The 20653-nt window shown below is 39.4% G+C and overlaps 1 protein-coding gene across 4 annotated transcripts in view; it reads left to right on the top strand.

Annotated features, from left to right (window-relative positions):
• WDR33 (WD repeat domain 33) overlaps nt 1-20653 on the top strand; it is a 68450-nt gene that overhangs the window by 37338 nt on the left and 10459 nt on the right. For 3 of the 4 annotated variants that reach the window (XM_061379147.1, XM_061379146.1, XM_061379148.1), the window contains exons 8-16: nt 11397-11523; nt 12092-12246; nt 12366-12444; nt 12825-12935; nt 13733-13817; nt 14709-14814; nt 15062-15201; nt 15570-15722; nt 16095-17132. In XM_061379147.1, coding sequence (XP_061235131.1) covers nt 11397-11523; nt 12092-12246; nt 12366-12444; nt 12825-12935; nt 13733-13817; nt 14709-14814; nt 15062-15201; nt 15570-15722; nt 16095-17132 — 1994 coding nt within the window. Of the gene's footprint in view, nt 1-11396; nt 11524-12091; nt 12247-12365; nt 12445-12824; nt 12936-13732; nt 13828-14052; nt 14668-14708; nt 14815-15061; nt 15202-15569; nt 15723-16094; nt 17133-20653 lie in introns of those variants that run through there. The other variant, XM_061379149.1, reaches the window with a different exon arrangement.

Raw genomic sequence — 20653 nt, 5'->3', positions numbered from 1 at the left:
GAAATAGCAATTATGCCACCTTCTTTCATGAAAGTCTTCTGGGTTTGGTCTCTGTTTCTGTTAGTATTTGAATGAAAGTATTATCTGTGCAAGTGAAGAGACTTCACTACCCCCTTCTCCCCCCAGTCACTGATTCAGTTTACCAGCTATTTTATTTTACAGATTTTCTAAGGTCCAACTTCCTAGAAGAGAATTACTGCAGTTTCCCATTCCTGAGCTTAGCTATTTCTGCACAGCTCAAGCAGCACTGTAAAAGGTGTTTTGTTTGAAGAACACAGAACAGTTACACTCAGGGATCAGGATAGTAATCTTACTGGTGATGACTTCTCTCACTGTTTATGTGCATAACCTACTTACTTTGTTCTTCCTGTTATTTTGTAAACATACCATTTTCCCAAAAGCGCTGCTGTTTAGCTTCTCTCTGCTATCTTTGTAGTTTCACATATGGACCCAAGGTCATTGTTCTTATGTGGACTGGCTTGTGCATTTTGGAGACTGAAAAGATACTTCATATTTCCTTTTCTTTTTTGGTGTAAGACTAAAAGCTGCTACAGAAAGGACCAAGAAAAATGTAAAGATTCCTAAGGAAAGAGCTTCTGTCTGAACGCCATCTGCCCAGTAAACACTGGTTTTCTTTTGCCTTTTATTTTAAATTGATTACCTTGTTGTAATTTTTTCTTAGTGCTTTGAGACCAAATTTTGTACACAGCTATAGGTGTTTGAAATGCATGACTGGAGTTTAGCAGGGATCTTTTGTGGTGGTGGTTTCATGTAACAAATACTCCAAAAGGCAGGAAGAAAATCCCATACATAAATTTATATTTTCAGCTTTTATTTCCAGAGTGCTAATAATTAAAATCTCTGCACATTCTCTGTCTTGGATTCTTATTTGGCTTTTTCTGTATTTTCTAGATTTTTGTATAAACTTCTAAAGAAGCTTTTTTTAAACTTTATTGTAGAGTTCAGAAAGTATTTTAAACTTTTTTTCTTTCCTCTGGGAGTGTAAGGTTTTTGTGAAACAGTTTCTATCCTTGTACTAGAAAATTGAACAAGTTTCATTTTGAGATGTTAGACTGTTTGTGGAGCTAGTGTGGACAGGTGTGTGATAACATCCAGGAGTTATTACTTCAGAGCAGATGTGGCATTTGAATTGAGTATTTTTTGCTCCTAAGGAGAAAAATTTCCTGTTCTAATCAACATTTTTTCCATGAAAGGTACAATTAATTAATGAGAGCATACACTGCAGTTAGCGTTGCTGTGTGCTCTTAGGATACGTGCCTACAAACCTCCACATGATTACTTGATGCTGCTTTTGGGACTTTATTACATACTCCTGAGTGCAATTACCTGTAGATTCAAATACAAAGTCAGTCATAGACTGCATTACAGAGGTGAACACCACATTTGAATGCCAGTACAGTATTGATACCTTGTCTGATTTCTTTTATACTCCTTTGAAGTCAGCAGTGAAAATATGTAACTGGTAGTCATTTCAAGGACCACAGGGGTCAAACAAGTGTTCAGTCTATCCATAGTACGATGTGGTGTGGTCTGTTTAATTTTTGTATCCTCTGTTCTCATCTTGAAAGAACAGTCCCATAATATATTGTCAGAGGAAACCCCTCTGCCTTTCTTCTTGTCATAACCACCCATGTTGTGTTTATGTGTTCTTCATGTTTTTCCCCCCTGGTTTTGATATATTTGAGTCATTTAAGTATTTGGATTGTTTTATCCCATTACTCCCTGTTGACATCTCTCCCTTTCTTTGTTAGGTTTTATCGCACAAAATCCCTGGTAAGTTTTCAACACCATCTTTTTCCCTGTCTCTCTGTTGGATCAGATGTGAAGGAAGAGCTTGACTATTTCTTCCATTTATGTACTTGTAGAGTTTAAAATGATACATGGGGATGCATGATATTTTAGAGAGCTGCATAGATATTTATGCAGCTGCACACTACAAAACACTTCCTTAATTGAGACCTATTTTTAGAACTGAAACAGAAATACAAAGTATTTGGGTACCTCTACTTAAATAGGGACTTCAATATTAGCTTTAAAACTGAAAGGAAATGAAATTCTTACATTGCAGAATTAGTAGGTAAGGTGGACTCAGGAATTACCAGGAATGTGGACTCAGTTCACAGGTGTGGTGGTGCTGATAGAGGAAAGCAGAGGAAAAGAAGAGAAAATAAGAGTACTGATGGTGCAGGAATTTGAAATAAGATGTGATAAAACATTCCTTGCTTCTGTCTCTCACCTGAGCTCATCTTTCCTCTGCTGCTTGATGGATATGTCAATGGAACATACTGTCTCTCCAGAGCCTTGGGTGAGATGGTTTAGTGTCATGGCAGGGGGTTGGAACTAGATGATCTTAAGGCCCTTTCCAACCCTAACTATTCTATGATTCTATTTCTGTAGCGCTATTCAGATCACGGTTTTAATTACATTTTTGCACTGTTTCTTGTTTTGGTTTTGTTTGTTTGTTTTAATTCTGTTGTGTTTCTTCTCATTAGCCCAGAGATCACCACTAGATTAGACACATTTGTAAGCCACCATACGATAATTACATGCTGAGTTTTGTGGTTTCTTTGTTTTAGTTCATGGTACTCTGCTCATTGTGTGTGTGTTTCTGTCCTCTGAATTTACAGACCTTTCTTATTTCAGTGGCTTGAAAATTGGTCCTTTGTATTTGATATGAAAGTTCTCCTGTCTGTTCCGCTTCATCTCTGTGTAGAAACAGTAGTGCTTTGTAGTTTAGGCCAATGTTACGTACTCTTGCTTTCTGTCAGCAGTTTAGTTCAGTAGACCTTCTGCTTCCTAGTGTACTCAATAGTGGTGGTATTAAAAAATGCAGAGCACATTTGAAATAGCCTCTGCATTTAAAATGCAGAGTATTTTGTAAAATGGCAATTGTAAAATGCAGGGTCCATGTATAAAGACAAATTCAGTGGCCTCTGTCTGCATCTCCCTTCTTTATCACTTACGCTTGCTAACCATCTGGATTATTGGCTGACACAAACATTTTCCTAGAGTCTGTACCAAGTCTGATAATCTCTGTGTCGTTCCCTTACCCCACCCCTGGGCCAGCTGCTGCTCACTTATACCGAGAGCAGGTGCTTATGCAGTATTTGCCCTAGAACCAAAGAAAATAGTTTTCCTAACTTCAGTGAACCTAAACTCATTATTTCCTCACTTAACATGATAATGGTCTCATACTGTGGGGTGTTCTGTATTGGTAACCTGGCCATCAAAAGTAGCTTACATGGCTTTTTTGGTTGGCGAGAAGGGAAACAGTTTTCCTGTAAACTTGCTGCTCCTTGAAGTGAGAAGCTGGCTGGACAAGTGGTGTTCTGTGACTGGCCAGATGAACATGGCTGTTTCTAAAAGTTACTTGTCTGGTAGAGAAGAGAGTTGACAGTACTTCACCTTTCAATGGGATGTAAAAAAGTAGCATCCTGCTCTGTAGTCTCAACCGTAAAAACATATTGAAAGCAATTCTTTCAATGAAGGAAGATCAGATTGACAGAAAGATCTTAGTAGTCCTTCTGTTTCAGGCATGTTTATTAAAAGGTTCTGGGTTCACTTTGGAGTAAGGGTATATCAAATTATATGAAAGTAAAAGACTTCTTATAACTTTTTTTTGCTGGAATCCATACTTCTTTTTTCCTAGGGTTTTAGTAGCTTGCTGAGAGTGGTGTCTGCTCGTGTAGCCAGATAATGTTTTGAAACTTGGATTAACCTCTAAGCTAGGTGTTTGGACTATGCTTTTCTCTTGCAATAACTAGCAGAACTTTAACGAACATTCAGCAGGATGTTCAAGGCAAGAAGTGCTGAAAATTATTAATGATGCTTACTCTTAGCTTTTTTAGAACTATTTGTTCTCTTCCTGAGTTGGGAACAAAGTATTCCACTTACAACCTTGACTGAAATTGCAGTCAGAACACAGAGCTGGTAGTAAGTTCTGTCCACTGATTTCCTTCCTTTTCTCTCACTAAATTGTCGTGCTGAAATTTAGGATGCACCAGGGTTTCTTTATTAGCTTCAAGTTAATTAAAAAATGTAGCTAATACTGTGGTTCTGCCAGTTTTGATGGTACAGGCTGTCAGCAGACTCCAAAACAAACACTTGTATAGTTTCTGTTTGGAGAACTTGACTGGGAACACTGATGTGAAAGCTCACACTTTCCCGGGATACTTTCTGTTTTGTTATGCTGCCCAGCAAACTGATTCTGTGCCCAGATACAAAGCTCCAAATCTATGGGAACTGCAGACTAACGATTGCCAAAACCATTCTCTTTCTCATCTTTAAAGTTCATATCTTTTCTTCCCTTGAAGTACCACCAGTTCTATTTCTGGGCATGGCTACACTGTCCCCTTTTCTGTATAGCATGTAGTACTTGCCATGTATGTTAGACAAGAGATCGGTCTTGTCTCATAGCTTAAGACAGTAAACACTCATTAGAGGTACTGCAAGGTCTTTCAGATCCAGTGACCAGTATTAAATATATGAAGGTGCCAGAAAACAAGCAGTAGTAAATTGTGTGATATTTTCTCTCTGAGAGTGGGGGTTTGGCTCTTTTTCAGCTGTTTGTTATGAGGAATGAGAATTTTTCTCATGGTTGCTGTTCATTTTTAATGTTTCTTGTACAACATTTGTTTTAATATCATTAAATGTAAATATCATTGTAAATAAATATTTTCTATTGATGAAAAGCAAGTGTGTTGCTGCTTTCAAGGTAGGCTGGTTAATTTTTTGACAGAAAAGAACATCTGGTCCCAGCTACTTGACAAATAGTGTAACCAGCAAAAAAAATAAAGGATGATGTTCTTCCTTTTGCAGTTTAAAAAAGCCCTCATTTTCTGATGAATACCTGCAAAGGAGTTACAAATAATAGGGCATGAGAATTTTAATAGATAACTGAGTCTAAGGGCAAAGCAGAATCTTGTCTGCTTTTCATAAGTAATTTATCTCTAACTGTGATGAAAACCTGCCTTTGTCCTTCAATTCAGCTGCCATTATTGCTAAACACTAATACATATGTTGAATTAGAAGGTGTTGGACAGTTTTTTAATGTGGTATGCCTTCTCCTTTTATACTTCCTGCCCTACTTTTTCCTCTTGTTTCTCTTCAGCTAGCTCTGAGCTTCCTGATGGCATTCTGTTTAAGGTTAATAATGACTCCTTGATTACTAATAATGCACTAAGCATTATGCTGCATTTTAGAGCATTGCCACATAGGTGAACTGGGTGACAGATTTAATGTTATACATGGGGGGGGTTCTTTTTATATGCATAAAAGTGCACTTAAAATTAGAAAATCTGGATATTAAGCAAAATTCATAAAAATTCTGTTATATTTTTAGAGGCTAAAATAACTTTGATAATTATCTGTGCTCAATCTAGGTAATAACTGTGTTATGATTAGAAATTGTGAAACATGCATACTGAATTGATTTTGTCCTATAGTTCTCACTTCTAAGAGAATGTTAAACAGCTCTTTGCTTGCTGCAGACGCTGGTCCCATTACTGTGTTGTTGCACAACCTACTGTCAAACTTGGTTCTCTCTAGATGTTTTAAGCATATACAGGAAACAACCTGATTGGGTATAGGTAGAGCTAATGCTCAAAAATACTTTCAGGAGTTAGGGACAAGCAAATCTACCTAAAAGGAAATGTATCTCTATAGTGTTTGTAGGCTCTAGCATGAACATGCTTAATGGTTGAAACCAAAAAAGACCTGGCACCACAAATCTGAAGCAGTAGACTTTTTCAGTGTGTAACTTCTGTTTCTGTTCAAAGCAGTGCATTTCGGCTGTGGAAGCTGCTCAGCATTTTACCTTCAATTCACTGAAGAATCTAAACATTAACACACAAGTAGTCCCATTAGTTACAAACTGAACCCTGCATGATCCGGGTCCCACATACACTTGAGACACAGCTGCATTTCTTGCCCTTGCTATAGACCCGTATAGAAGATACCATCATTGAATTTCAACTGATGTAAGGAATTCAGACCACTACATGCCATTACTGGTAATTACATGTAGCATAACATTTGTGTCATGATTCTTTGCTATTGTGCAAGCTGTGCAAGCCCACAAGTAGCATTAAGTTTAAACTTGGGGTTGTTTTTTTTTAGTGTTTCAGGATTTTTTAGAGTTCAGACTATTCACTGAGTGGTATAAGCTCAGTTAGGACTAGCCCATACAAATTCTAAACTCATTTAAGGGAACATTTTGGGGGTTGATTACCTGTTACAGGTAATGTTGGGAAAACTCATTTCCCCAAACCTGTCATTTCAAAAACTAGTCTCATGAGTGTATACTGATTATTATGGTTTTTTTTAAACCTTCTGATTTCACAGATGATAAAAAAAATCCCTGTCCTGATAGAAAAGCTTTTGTCTGGGAAGAAAACTTCTTATAGATCCGTGTACATAGATTAAAACTCTAGCAATCTCTCTAGATACTGTGTTTAATGAACTAACAGAGCTACAGAAAGACTGGGGGCAAATAAAGGGAAAGAAAATGTGAGTTTATGGGACTAAGGTCTGGAAGTATGGTGGGAGGCATTGTTCTTAATCCACTGAAGACTGAAAGGGCCTTTTCCCTTAATTCATTATTCACCAATCTCCCCCATTATGCTCAAAAGAAAAAGCATACTGTGTATCTGAAGGTGGAGGGTTTCTGTGCTATTCATTCCTGGAGCAGAGAATAGGAAGTTAATAGGACAGCTTTCAAGAGGAGCAGAGTTCACATACTGTACTGCATGGGGCAAAGAGCGCTAAGTTAATGCAATTAAAATGTATTCTTAGTGTTAGCCTGATTGGTATTATCAAAACAGTACCTAGGGTCTTGCGGGTATGAGGTATTCAGTTCCTAAGTGAGCTTTATGTAGAAGCGAGGAATTGCTAGGAGAATGGGTGACTGTCAGATAACATTTTAAAAGCTTTCCATAAAAACAGAGCGGGCAGATTAATCCAGTTTGCCCAGTAGGCTGGAAGCAACTAATAAAGTCTAAGAGGATTATGGAGAAAACTCGAGTATCTTTCTCTCACATGGTTGTCTTCCATTATCTTTGACTTGCAGCTGTCTGTGTCCCTCTCACCCCCCCTTCTTTTTGGGGGTGGAAAGCCATAGCTTGGACAGTAGTAGGACCTGATGTCTCTGCAGATCCTTTGGAAATAGTCTGCTACAAAGGGCCTGCTCTTTTGAGAGGTGTTCTGTTATTTTGGAGATAAAGATTACAGGAAGGTGAACATTACTGTGTGCTGATGAACAGGCTTCAAGTCTGACCAATGCAAATAGAGGATACCCTGTTCTATTTACTCCCCACTTAAAACAGCATAAGAGAACCATGTGTCTTTAAAAAAAGCAAAACAAATCCAAGCAAATAGAATAGCCTTCAGAATAAGGGTCATTCCTAGGGGAAAGGATACAATAGGAAAAAAAATAGCTATAGCAGTAAACCTGATATAATTGATAGTTTATACACAGTTGCATTATAAAGTATCTCTATAGAGAGAGAGAAGAAAATATACAGGTAATATATACACTGTAATAAGTAAAAAATAAGTAAAATAAATATAAAATATATATAAGTAAATATATATAATATAAAATATAAATAAGTAAAACTCTAATGTAAAAATATACACTGTAATAAGACAGTGATCCAAAACAACATTTTTACACCAACTACTACATTCAGTAAGTCATATATGCAGAAATTAGGGGAGAGAGAGGGGGAAATCAAGTCCTTAATTTAAGTGTGTTTTTCCAGGCTTGCGACATACTGGATTTGAGCTGATACTATTACCCATAATCTTATTATAGCTTGTTATGCTATAACAAGTGTTACACTATCAGTGTTTTAATTCATGGGGTTGTGACTACGGTCACAAAATGTATTATGACATTTTGACTACAGCTCAAAAATGTATATGAAAAGTATCATTAGAGAAATACTTTTGTATCTGAACTTTTAAGAGAATCTACATATGCTTGTTTTTATTTTCTGTGGGGTTTTGTAAAGATGAGAAAATACTGTTTTATGCTTGGACAGTAACTCATGATTTTAAACAAGTTCAGTTTATCAAGAGTCTTTACCTTCAGTCTTTCATTTCAGTTTATAGGCATTTCATTGCCATGACTTCTGACCAACTCACTCATTTCTATTTGTTTATCCATAAAGACAAGAGATGTAACGTCTGTGCCTATTCCAGACGGGCTCGAGGCAGAAAGAGTGCACGTGTTGTTCAGAGAGGAATCCCCATCCTGGCTCTCCTAGGTCAGAGAGACGTACACACAACTGTTGAAGTTACTGAGCAAAAGCTGCTTACAATCAGCAAATAAGGAATGTAAACTACAGAGATTTGCATCAATTAAGGTTTGCTGAGTGTGATGCTTGGCGACAGGGTTCTGTACCACAGGAGAGTCCAATTCCCAGGTCTCAGCCTAGAACTAAGAACTGAAAATAAGTACAAAGGAAAATCTACCAGGCTGCATTTTCTCTGGAGTTCTGTTTTAAATATGTTTTCTGCATCATCTGCCTCATTACAAATAATAGTACATATGACTGTTGGCAGAAAGAAGGGAAGCAACAGACAGTGTCAGTTGCTCCAATTTGAAAAAGAAAAAGTAAGGATGAAGAAAGAAATTAAGAGGTCTGATGAGATGATGCTGTTCAGTTCTCTCCTGACTTAGTCCCTTGAGAATCGTTTATTTGAAGCATATTTGTTGTAGGAAAGAGTTTGTTTTCTCTTGAGAAAGCTTCACTGCATTAGGAACCTGTAGCTAAGTATATATGATGCTCACAACCTCTCTTTGAGGGCAAGGTAGATCACTGTGATTAGATTACAAAGGAGGGCCCCAGTTTTCCCCCTATTGCCACGGTCTAGAGCACATTGAAAGATTGGTCTCTGCAGGCAATGCCACTTAGCTATCTTTATAATGGTTATGTTTTTAAATACGTTAGGCTGCTTCTGAACCGTATGGTCTATTTCAGTGTGCTTATGATGGTTGGAAGCCTGCTGATAAATACTTAATGATTTATTTTCTCTGGTTGCGAGTTCTGAGTGGCATGGTGTGTTTTATGACCTTTCAGCTTTGTGATCTAGGCCTAGTGGGTAGTGACTATCAAACCTGGCTTCTGACCAGCCGATTAGTCTGGTGCTATCCTATCACTGTCACTCCCTTTTGAAGACTTTTAAAGTGTAGGGGCTTCAGTTGCTCTGTTCATGAGTATGGCTCTGACCTTGAACTGGATTGCCCCTTCAGAGCCTTTTTTCCCTCAGGGTACATATTTAGGCTGGTTTAAATCAGGTCTTGGAAGAAAAGCCTGAGTCAGGCCTTGCACAGGATGAGCTATCATCCAGAGATGGCCTTTCACCAGCATAACTAATTTTCCAGATTCAGTCTTAATAGAGTAGCTGTTTATCTCTCAGTGCTCTTCCATTACTAGTTGTCTTTGTTTTGGGATCAGCAAGGCAAACGTAATCCCAATCCATGTGGGTAGGGGTTTTTGTATGGTTTTGTTGGGGTTTGTATTTTTTATTTATGATAGTACTCAGGTATTCCAGTCTGAACACATTTTCACAGGGTTCAACTTGTTATTAACTGTAACAGAATGTTTCTGTATAAGGGCCTGTTGTTGCCCTTGAATTAAAATCCCCTGACTTTCCCTTGGGACTGCAGGATAGGAAGTGCCTACACAATACCATCAGCTGAAAATCTGCAAGTGTGAATTGCCCTTGACTATGAAGGAAAAGCGCTTTCTTACTGCAGGCTGAATTGTTCTTCCCAAATAAACACTCAGAAGCAAGGTTTGCTTAGCAGTCAGCTTCATGTTTTAGTTGAGGGAGAGGAATTTAGAGCAAATCCAGACAGAGAGTACCTTTCATTCCTTTCCAAATCAGAAGAGCCAGAAAGAGGGGAAGTGGTGCATCTCCAAGTGCCCCTCTATTGATAGGACAGACCACCAGAGCGGTCACTTGTGAGCATATCTGTAGTCCTTGCAGTTTGAGGATCCTGTTCTTCCTTGAGACCCCATATGTTCCAAGGGCAATTCTGCCTTCTATGGCTGGGGGAAGAGTTGTGTTCCTTCCTCCATATTGGCAATCAGTCCTTAAAGTTGTTCCCCATATACTTATCGAAGCTGTATTAATGTATTCTTGGGTCGAGAGTCTCTTCCCTGTCTGTCCTTTCTCTAGAGAGAGGAAAGTTGCACTCATTTGATGGAGAGAGTACTCTCTGTGTTAACATCTTGCTTTCATTTTAAGATAAAATATTGCTTATTACAATTAAATCTTTCTGTGCCTTCAGGAAAGTTTCAGTTGATATTAATTTTTAATGTAGTGTCAGATTGAGGCCTGTATTAAGACAGCTTGTGCTGCTTGAAGTTGTGTTTCACCATGTGGCAAAGCAATACTTGTGGGAGTTGTCTTACTTTAATGGGAAATCTTTGTCTTTCAAGGAGCATGCTACCATTTTTTCATACCATTTCATAACTTCAGTGCCTTTATGTTGCAGACAGTCCTTCCTTTCCCCTCTTGCTTTTTTCTTTAGTTCCTGCATGCTGCCTCATTTCCTGGTATTAATTGTTGTCTTTCCCTTAAAGCGGGCTAGCATGGAGAGAGATCAGGGGAAGAAATTACTGCTTGGTATTTCTTCTCTAAACCCCCGTAGTTCAGCTCAGAAAACTCGTTTTGTTGTGCAGCAGGAACAGGCATTTCTTCTTGCAGATCTTATGTCATATGAGCAGCAGTGATTCTCTGTCAAGGTCAGTCTGTTTAAAGTGAAGTGATATCACTAGGGTGATCCTTAACTCTTGAGCAATAGAAAAATCTGAATCCCTCTGACCTGATAAGAGGTTGTATTTCATAAGATATCTTTTCATCATATGCTAATTTAATTTTCAGATCCGTAATGTTATTTCTTTGTTTACTGACAGGACAGCAAAAGCGTACTGATAGGACAGGAATAAATACGTGTTTGCCTTTGATTTCTGCAACATTTCACAGACAGGGAAGTGTCACAGTGGTTCTTTCCCTTTCCACTTCCATACAAACTTTTTATTCAGGGTTATGTTTAAAACACTGTGTAATAATACAGGGCCAAAGCCTAAAGAAAACTACCAGTTTGAGCAGAAACTTCTTAGAGAGTTCTGATGTTGAAGTGAGCTTTGTTTGAGGGTGTAATCGAAGGAGAAGGTGGTCCCGGTGATTAGTGGGAAGAAAGGCACCTAAATCAAAGAAGATTTTATTTAGTTTTCTTTGGTTTTGTGACCTGTGCTCTGTGATGGTCTTCATTCAGTTTTACATCACAGTTATAAAGTGTGTACCCTTTCATTTTTCAGCATCTGAAATCTAAAAATGAACAATTTTTATCTCCTTAACAGGACATGGAGCAGATGTGAAATGTGTTGACTGGCATCCTACAAAGGGATTAGTTGTATCAGGGAGTAAAGATAGCCAACAGCCCATTAAGTTCTGGGATCCAAAGACTGGCCAGAGCCTTGCCACACTGTAAGTTCTTGCCTACAGATCTTGATTTGCTGAAATACAAGCTAATTTCATAAAGCTTTTTCATTCCTTTCTTAGCTTTTTGTCTTGCATCTTTTCAGCCATACCTGATTGCTTCAAATACGAAGCTTGCGCTTTAGCTCTGCTGGAAAATCTAGAGGTTAGATGAAGACAGGTCTACACTTGGAAAATTGTGACTGTAATATGGAGTATGAATTTAAATTTCCTTTGTCCTTCTCGGTAGACCTCCTGCTCACACAGTTCTCATTTGGAAAGCAAACCTTGGATATGGAAACACAAATGAGATGTTTCATCTGAAAAAAAAAATTTCTTATGCTGCATGGGAAACGTGCAGTAACTGAACACTGTCTTGATGGGCACTTCCAGTTGATCTGAAGTATCCAAGAACAGGGTTGTGGCACAGGGCCTTTGCACAGAAAGCCACAGTATTCTGGATTAGTAGCTTGAACTACTTTGCTGTTGATCGGAATATTTGGGACTGGTAAATTATCAGAGTTTTAGTGTGTCTGAGAAATCAGTATCGGGACAAACAGTCTATCTCTGCTTGCAGGCATGCTCATAAAAACACAGTGATGGAGGTGAAACTGAATCTGAATGGCAACTGGCTGCTAACAGCTTCTCGTGATCATCTCTGTAAGCTCTTTGATATTCGTAATTTGAAAGAAGAACTTCAGGTCTTCAGAGGTCATAAAAAGGAGGCCACAGGTCAGAATTTGTTATGTTCTGTGGATTTGGATTAAAAATTAAAGTTTTTGAGATCCTGATTTCCATTCATTAGAAATCCTGTGTTGTACTGTCTGATTGTGGTTTACTTTGTATTTCAGCTGTGGCCTGGCATCCTGTTCATGAAGGGCTGTTTGCCAGTGGAGGATCTGATGGTTCTTTGTTATTCTGGCATGTTGGGTATGTGGCATTTTCATCAGCGTGTTAGATGTGCTTCACTGATGAAGTTTTCCTGTGCAGATGTGTTTTTAAAGGACATAATTGCTTGCACTGAAAACAGGTTTTTGTTGAGAGGGTGATGAATGGTTCAGAATCCTGGTTTCTTAGAGCTTGTTCTGAGATGTTATAATTATTTTGTTTCTAAATGTACAGTTAAAATCCCTTCGTTACTGAACTCCTTATTGAGAACAACTGAGAATGTTCAATTCACCCAATAGAAAAGAAACAGAGGCTTATGTTTAGCAAAATACGGGACAGAGGAACAATTGAATAGCAAAAGGTTTGTATTGTGGCAGATATTCACCAATGTCATGACTGATTTGTTTATTAATACGCTTCAGGGTTGAGAAGGAAGTTGGTGGAATGGAAATGGCCCATGAGGGAATGATCTGGAGTCTGGCGTGGCATCCCCTTGGACACATTCTTTGTTCAGGCTCAAATGATCACACCAGGTATTCTCAAGTATTTAAAGAAAAGATCTAAGGGGGAATGTGTGTACACTAGAAAGGTGCATGGCATCAGTGAACAAAGAATAGATGGCGATGATTCTGATACACGCGCAGTGTGCAAAGCAGAGACACAAACTTACCTGAATGGGAAGGCACTGATTTTTTACACTGAAAGGAGTATCTAACATCTTGCTTTCATCTAAGGAAGCCTTAAAAATACTAGGATTTGGGGTTTGTGAGAGCTTTGAAATCCCTGAAGAAATTCTTAAGAAAGAATTGTAGTTTCCTGCTGAAGAAATGTTCTTACCTCCACAGCATTTTTTTCCTGCAGATCATCTGCTGGTCATGTCTGTCTTTTCACATTGCAGTCATGTTTGGAGGCACAAACTACATGCGTGTAGGTTGAACATGTTGTAAACATGGAGTGTTCTATAAGTGGAGTAAATTTTTCCATGTGGATGTGTGTATTGACAAGTTCAGCTGTGTGTAAGGATGTATTTAATTGAGAAGTTTTTTGAATGAACTAGAAATATGTCTGTTTAGGGTCTGATGCTGATGCCTTATTGTTATACTCCTTATGTTTTGAGGTATCTTCTGAAGTGCCACTGTATAATTGAGTATTGTAATTGTTGGGGGTTTATTTTTGCTTTGAACCTCACACCTAACATTTAGCTCTAGCACTGAACTTGATCTAGTAAGAGTTGAATCCTTATGTAATCAAGATAGCACACTATAAAAGTTAAAGAACTAATTACATTAATCAGACCCTTATTTGAGATCATATAACTTCCTTTTGACAGCAAGTTCTGGACTAGAAATCGGCCTGGAGATAAGATGCGAGATCGTTACAACTTGAATCTGCTGCCTGGGATGTCAGAGGATGGCGTGGAATATGGTAAGGCAATTTCACTTAATATAGAAGTAAGAGGGTTGGGCTCAGGAACAAGCCTTGGTCATTAGCTGACACTAGAGTGCAGCCTCTAGGTAAGGTGATGAAACAGTATTATAGCATTGGTGACTACCTAGGCAAAGATACTTTTTCATTAAGACGACCATGATTTTACTCTCCCTGTTATCAGTGATCACCATTCCAACAGTGAGTTTTCATTTGTTTCTGCAGCTCCAGGAGGTAAGACGTGCTCTGTGAATCACGGGAACGAGGTTTGGCTCACTCTCGGGCAGTATCTCCAGTACCGTTTTCTTCTTGAAACCTTCATGTGACTTCAAGACTTCCACAGTCCTGAACTACAGCAGGAAAATCTTTCAAATTATTGAACTTGACTAAAATCTTAGCACTTTCTTAAGGTTTTATCTTGGGAATTTTAGGCTGCTCAGGCCTAAAATTGTTAAGATAATGGTAATTTGCTCTATGGCATGCCTCAGCAACCTTTTCATCTCTGGTGTTGCATCTGCTTCTTCAGATTTTGGATGATGTGCTCTTTTGTGTTTGGGAATGTTAACTGAAATGCAGCACTTTAATACAATTTAGGTTTAAAAATATATAAATTTGTTCTAACAAGAATGGGTGTGGATTAGTATTTCCTTTTCTGAGGAAATACATAGTACTATGTATGGTACCATACGTGTAACTTTCCTGAAAGGATACAGTTTCTGACCTTTCGGAATGTATTTTTGAATCTGAATTTGCAGTTCATTTAATATCCTGTAATTCAGGTATGGAATTAAAGTGACCCACCAGTTGTGAAATATGTCATGGTAAAAAGCACATGAGAATCTCAAGGGATAAAATGATAACTTAAAGGAAACTGTTCCAAGTATCAATGTTTTTCTCTAGATGATCTAGAACCCAACAGCCTAGCAGTTATTCCTGGGATGGGAATACCTGAACAGTTGAAAATAGCCATGGAGCAAGAGCAGATGGGTAAGTAGTAGCCATGGGGAAGCATTTTCCTGAGCAATCCAAACACTGTGTGACTTCTTTGATTCTTTTCTATATTTTGATGGCACAGATGTTTGGGGTTTTTTCCCTAAAGTTCTGCATTGTGCCTATTTCCCATGTAAAGGAGGAAGAGTCGAAAACCTCTTGGTCTTTTTTGCTAAATAAGCTATAGAGTAACAGTATTTCTTTGTGAACCTGCATTGCTCTGACTGTCTCTCTGGTGCTAAAGGGAAGGATGATTCCAATGACATTGAAATGACAATCCCAGGACTGGATTGGGGAATGGAGGAAGTAATGCAAAAGGACCAAAAGAAGGTACCACAGAAAAAAGTGCCCTATGCAAAACCAATACCAGCACAGTTTCAGCAGGTAAGCACCTGATACACGGTGACCAGAAGAACAACTTGTTACTTTTCCAACTTCAGAAAGTGTGTGACTGTTGAATTGCTTTGGATTTTCAGTACCAGCTCTTTGGTATCAAAACCCACTGCAAAATAATTTACCACAGTAGTTAATTTAATTACTATTTAAGCATAAAATATTTGGTTAAGTCCTTATATCTTGTATCTGTACCTGGAAAATAGTATGTTACAAGATATGGAAGTTTTATTCAGTATTGTTTTTAGCTTCTGTATATCCACCTTACACAGCATTCCAGCATATCCTTTCCTAACACAGCAGTATATCACATACACGTTGGTCCACAGAATTCATCTTGTGTTTACTCTTCTTTATAGGCATGGATGCAGAATAAAGTTCCTCTGCCTCCCCCACCTGAGCCATTGAATGATAGAAAGGAAGATATTAAGCTGGAGGAGAAAAAGAAGACACAGGCAGAGATTGAACAGGAAATGGCAGCACTTCAGTACACAAACCCGCAACTCTTGGAGGTATGTATGTAAACACAGATATTAGCAGATACGTTTGAGCAAGTGGTCTGTGTGAAATGTTTGGACCTCAACCTTAAAATTAGCATCTTGTTTTCGTCTTCACCTTTTAAACCACCCCCAAAACCCACAAACCAACCAACTAAGCATCTAATTGGACTTAATGCATGATGCTATGACACCTTCAGTCAGGCCCCCACATTTCAGTTAACTCATGATCAATGTATGGATCTCTGCAGTTGTACTGCTGTTAATGGAGAGAAAAGCACTAAACCTTTTTAAACTCTTGAGAAATGAGAAAATCGCTTCTGATGTTTAGTTATTACATATACTTCTGGGCTTGGCTGATTATCTGAGTGTCTCTTCTTTGGGCAGCAATTGAAGATTGAGAGACTTGCACAGAAGCAAGCTGAACAAGTGCAGCCAGCACCTCCAGGAGGCTCTCTTCACGGACCCCAGCCTTTTCCAGGGCAAGGCCCAATGTCACAGATGCCTCAAGGATTTCAGCAGCCTCTTCCTCAGCAGATGCAAATGAATATGTCTCAGATGGGACCTCCTGGTCCACAAGGACAGTTCAGACCTCCGGGACCCCAAGGGCAAATGGGACCTCAGGGTCCTCCATTACACCAAGGAGCTGGAGGTCCACAAGGGTTCATGGGACCACAGGGACCTCCAGGTCCTCAAGGGCCTCCACAAGGAATGCCACGGCCTCAGGATTTACATGGACATCAAGGAATGCAGAGACATCCAGGTCCTCATGGGCCAATGGGACCTCCAGGCCCACAGGGCAGTGCTGGCCCACAAGGCCACTTGGGACCACAGGGTCTCCCTGGGTCTCAGACTCATTTAGGACCACAGGGTCCACCTGGCCCACAAGGTCACTTGGGTCCTCAGGGTCCTCCTGGTGGTCAAGGAATGCAAGGGCCACCTGGTCCCCGTGGAATGCAAGGACCTCTTCCTCATGGCATGCAAGGAGCTCCAGGATCTCAAGGGATGCAAGGCCCTATATCTCAAGGGCCTTTGATGGGACTTAATCCAAGAGGGATGCAGGGTCCACCAGGACCCAGAGATAACCAGGGACCTACTCCACAAGGGATGATGATGGGTCATCCGCAAGAAATGAGAGGTCCTCATATGCAAAGTGGTTTACTAGGACATGGTCCCCAGGAGATGAGAGGTCTCCAGGGACCCCCACCTCAAGGTACGATGTTAGGACCACCACAAGAATTGCGTGGGCCACAAGGCCAGCAGGGACCTCCACAAGGCTCTTTAGTAGGGCCTCAAGGAAACATGCAAGGACCTCAGGGACAACCGAACCCTTCAAGGGGACCGCACCCTTCCCAGGGCCCTCTGCCATTCCAGCAGCAGAAAACACCTCTGTTGGGTGATGGGCCTCGTCCCCCATTTAATCAGGTATGTATCACAAGGTCTGTATAATGAGAGTGTTAAGAATGTAGGAATTATAATGTCGTGCAGTAGAAATGCAAAGTAAGTGCTGAGAGGCTGAAGGTTTGGTATGCTTGCCAGAAGTGAGGCCTCAGGAAAACTTAAATGATATTGAAAAGAGTTATATAGCTTGGAAACAGCAGAGGTAACTGTAGAAAAGGGATTGTTGGAAGCACTGGTACTGAAATCAGTCTGCTAAGAAAATATGTAACTCCAGCTGTTTTAATTTGAGGACACTGAACTGTTAATGGGGAGTTTCCTGGGGAGGAGGAAAGTGCTCATAAGAGTGGTATCTAAGCAAACTGAAACTTTTATATATTAATCAAAGCGAGTTACTATCATCTCACAGTTGTCCCAGGGTTAGATAATCCAAACCATGGGAGGAATTTACCATAGATGCTGGCACATCTAGAATCAGCTTGGGTCTGGTTGAATTTATCAGTTCAGACTGAGTGCACAGGAACACGGTTTCAGTACCCACATCCACCCTGGTTCCTGCCTTGGTATGGAAATACTTTACCTACCTTTGTACTTTGCGGGGCACAAGTTAAGAGATTGGTGATGTACACCAAGAATTCATTACTTTGCCAAGAAGCACGAGGGGGTGGACAGGTATCAAACAGATTTGTGTGGTGTTCCTGTGCTGTATTGCCTTGGCATTCAGCTCCAGGAGGATTCACCAGCTCAGTTGGGCAATATACTTGTGCATAGCTGACCTGGAATACTGGATATTGATGCTTTCAGACTCACCAATTAATTCTGCAGAAATCAAGTCAGGTTTTGACTAAGTCTGGTTCAGTACCAGGTATAACCTGCTCTGACCTTTTTCAGCATCCTTCATAACGGGCTTTTCCATCTTCTGATCTATGACAGATAATGCAGAGCTTTCTGTATTTATTAGCTCTTTCATAGAATCACAGAATAGTTAGAGTTGGAAAGGACCTTAAGATCATCAAGTTCCAACCCTCCTGCCATGGGCAGGGACACCTCACTCTAAACCATATCACCCAAGGCCTCGTCCAACCTGGCCTTGAACACTGGCAGGGATGGAGCATTCACAACCTCCTTGGGCAACCCATTCCAGTGCCTCACCACCCTCACAGGAAAGAATTTCCTCCTTATAACCAATCTAAACTTCCCCTGTTTAAGTTTCAAGTTCCTATTTGTATGGCACTAATCCTGTACTTAAAATTTCTCTTAACTGTCTTCAGCTTCAAGGTTAATTTTGAAAGGGGATGCTTGGAAAATGAAAGTCTGTTCATTTGAAAGATATGAAAGTGGGGTTTTCTTCACTCTTTCAGACTTGCACTCAGTAGTTTGTAGTTAAAGCTTTAGGCAGGTATGCCTGTAGTCCTTAGTGTGTACTCTGGTACCAATCACAGTGAGTGATGACATACTGAAATGAGCTTTAACTCAGTGATACCATTTCAGATTGAAGTGGACTAGCCTGCAAATTGTGGTTTTATTTGACTATTCTTTTTCCTTGTGGAAGGAATTACTGCTGATGTTCGCAAGTCTGTTAACATGATGCTGTTGCTGAGATTTCAAATGAGAGTTGGTTCCATAGCCATCTAACTTAAATCAGCATAATGTTTTCCATTGTTATCCCAGGCAGACAAACTTTTCTGCACTGAGAATAATTACCAAGCTTGTGTGTGGATAAATGTTTGGGTATGTTTGCATGGGGGCTGGCCTTACCTGACCTTGCTGTTAACACTCTGGTCAGAATTCAGTAAGTAGCTTTTGATAGGTGGCTGCTTATTTTCAATCGATGCTGCTATCTTGAGGTCTTTTACAGGTACTAAAAAAAGGCAAAGCAAGGTGGGTTTGACCTTTTTTCCTTCCTTGTGCTGCTTTAGTATGATAATGTTTTTTAAAAAGTAGCAGATTTTAAAATTCACCATCTTAGCTTTTGTTCCAGCTTGCTTCTTTGTAATATGAATGTAAGAAAAGTTCCTGTTTAAAAAGGCCCTGTGATTTTTTTTTAATAATAGGCTTTAGCTTGGGTTTTGTTCTGAATTTCAAATTTATCTTCTGTAAACTTGTACAAGTCACTTGCCTTCCTTTTCAGTAGCAGAAGCCTATGAATATCTATCTGCGTTATCAATGGCTTGTACCTTTATATGGCTTTGTGAAGGTTAATCTCTATGTAAGATACCACTATGACCTGCATCTGTTGTACTTGGGAAGGCAGAGGTTTACTGCAGTGTGTGGGCAAGATATACATCTGTTCCTGGACATGAGATCTGCTACCTTCTGCAAATGAGAAACAGTGTAGAGAGCTGTTTATGAGAAGGAAATTGCCTGAGATGTGACTGTTAAAGTCTTGTTCTGGAAATAGGCCTGTTGATACTAAAATGCAGACAGATAAATAGAATATTCCCAAGATAGCAGTAGTGCTTTGGACCACTTCTGCTATTACTAATTTAGCTTTGATCTTCTCATTCCTTTTAGGCAGACGTGCAGAATGTCTTGTCATTCACTGGTTAAGTGAGGTACAGATATTCCAGGCCTTGTCTCTTGTCCACACACACACAAACTTTAGGAGCTTGGGCAGGATTTCAGAAGAAATGCAATTTTTTCTTAAGTGTGAATACAAAGGATTCTTTCCCCCTTCAGTGGAATCATAAACCAGCTGTACCATTTGCATATATAGGGCAGATAGGGTGGTAATGTGGAGCAGTTGCATTCTGCAGCAGCTTATGAGTTGTGCAGAACCTGAAAGGCTTGTGGAAATGCAGTGCTATAGCTTTGTCTTCCTGTCTTGTCAAGGCACGATTTGTTGCTTTGTTTGGAATAGAGGTTTTTGTTAAACACTGAGAAAACTCATTCAGCGAGTGCCAAAAACTGGTGCTTTGGTTAAACACTAGTGGTGTAAATTTAAGAAGTTCATTAAAGCTTATTATTGTAAGTGTATGTTAAATATATGAGAAATCTTGGAACTCCAGCAAGGTTTTAGTCAAGAACAGCAGAAGCATTGTGAGAGCTGGATCTTAACCTAGGAAGGGGATTTATTTGTTCTGGACTTAAGTCAACATTCAGTCATTAGTAAAGTGGGTTTGTGTGTTGGAGGGTTTTTAATAGGCGTTGAAACAGGCCTTTTATTATGATGGGGTTTTTTTTCCAAATCCCTTACGATATTACATAATGCAAGTACACTACAAAACTATGGTGTTTGTAGTATATATTCGTGTGCTTTTTGTTGTTGTGCACTCGACTGCAGTTGCACATGGGTTTAATTGAACACCCATGTTTCAAAATATGATGGGAAAAATACACAAAGTAACTTACTGCTTCTTTGTAAAGAGAAAGAAAAAGGTAGTGTTTATAAAAATAAATGTAGAGCATGAAAATTACTTAACTGATTCATGAACAGCTTAAGCAGTGTAATCACAAGTACAATGACAGTGATGGAGTACAGGGGTGTAAGTATTTACAAACTACCTGCAGTCTGGAGGGATTTTTAGAAGCCGATATGAAGGCCAAGC

The sequence above is a fragment of the Neopsephotus bourkii genome, unplaced genomic scaffold, assembly GCF_033783945.1.
Source record: "Neopsephotus bourkii isolate Nb327-2 ecotype Australia unplaced genomic scaffold, CSIRO-AGI_Nbou_v1 NB_1768, whole genome shotgun sequence".
NCBI lineage: Eukaryota > Metazoa > Chordata > Aves > Psittaciformes > Psittacidae > Neopsephotus > Neopsephotus bourkii.
Note: the sequence above shows the minus strand (reverse complement) of the source record. Positions and strands in the feature narration are given on the sequence as shown.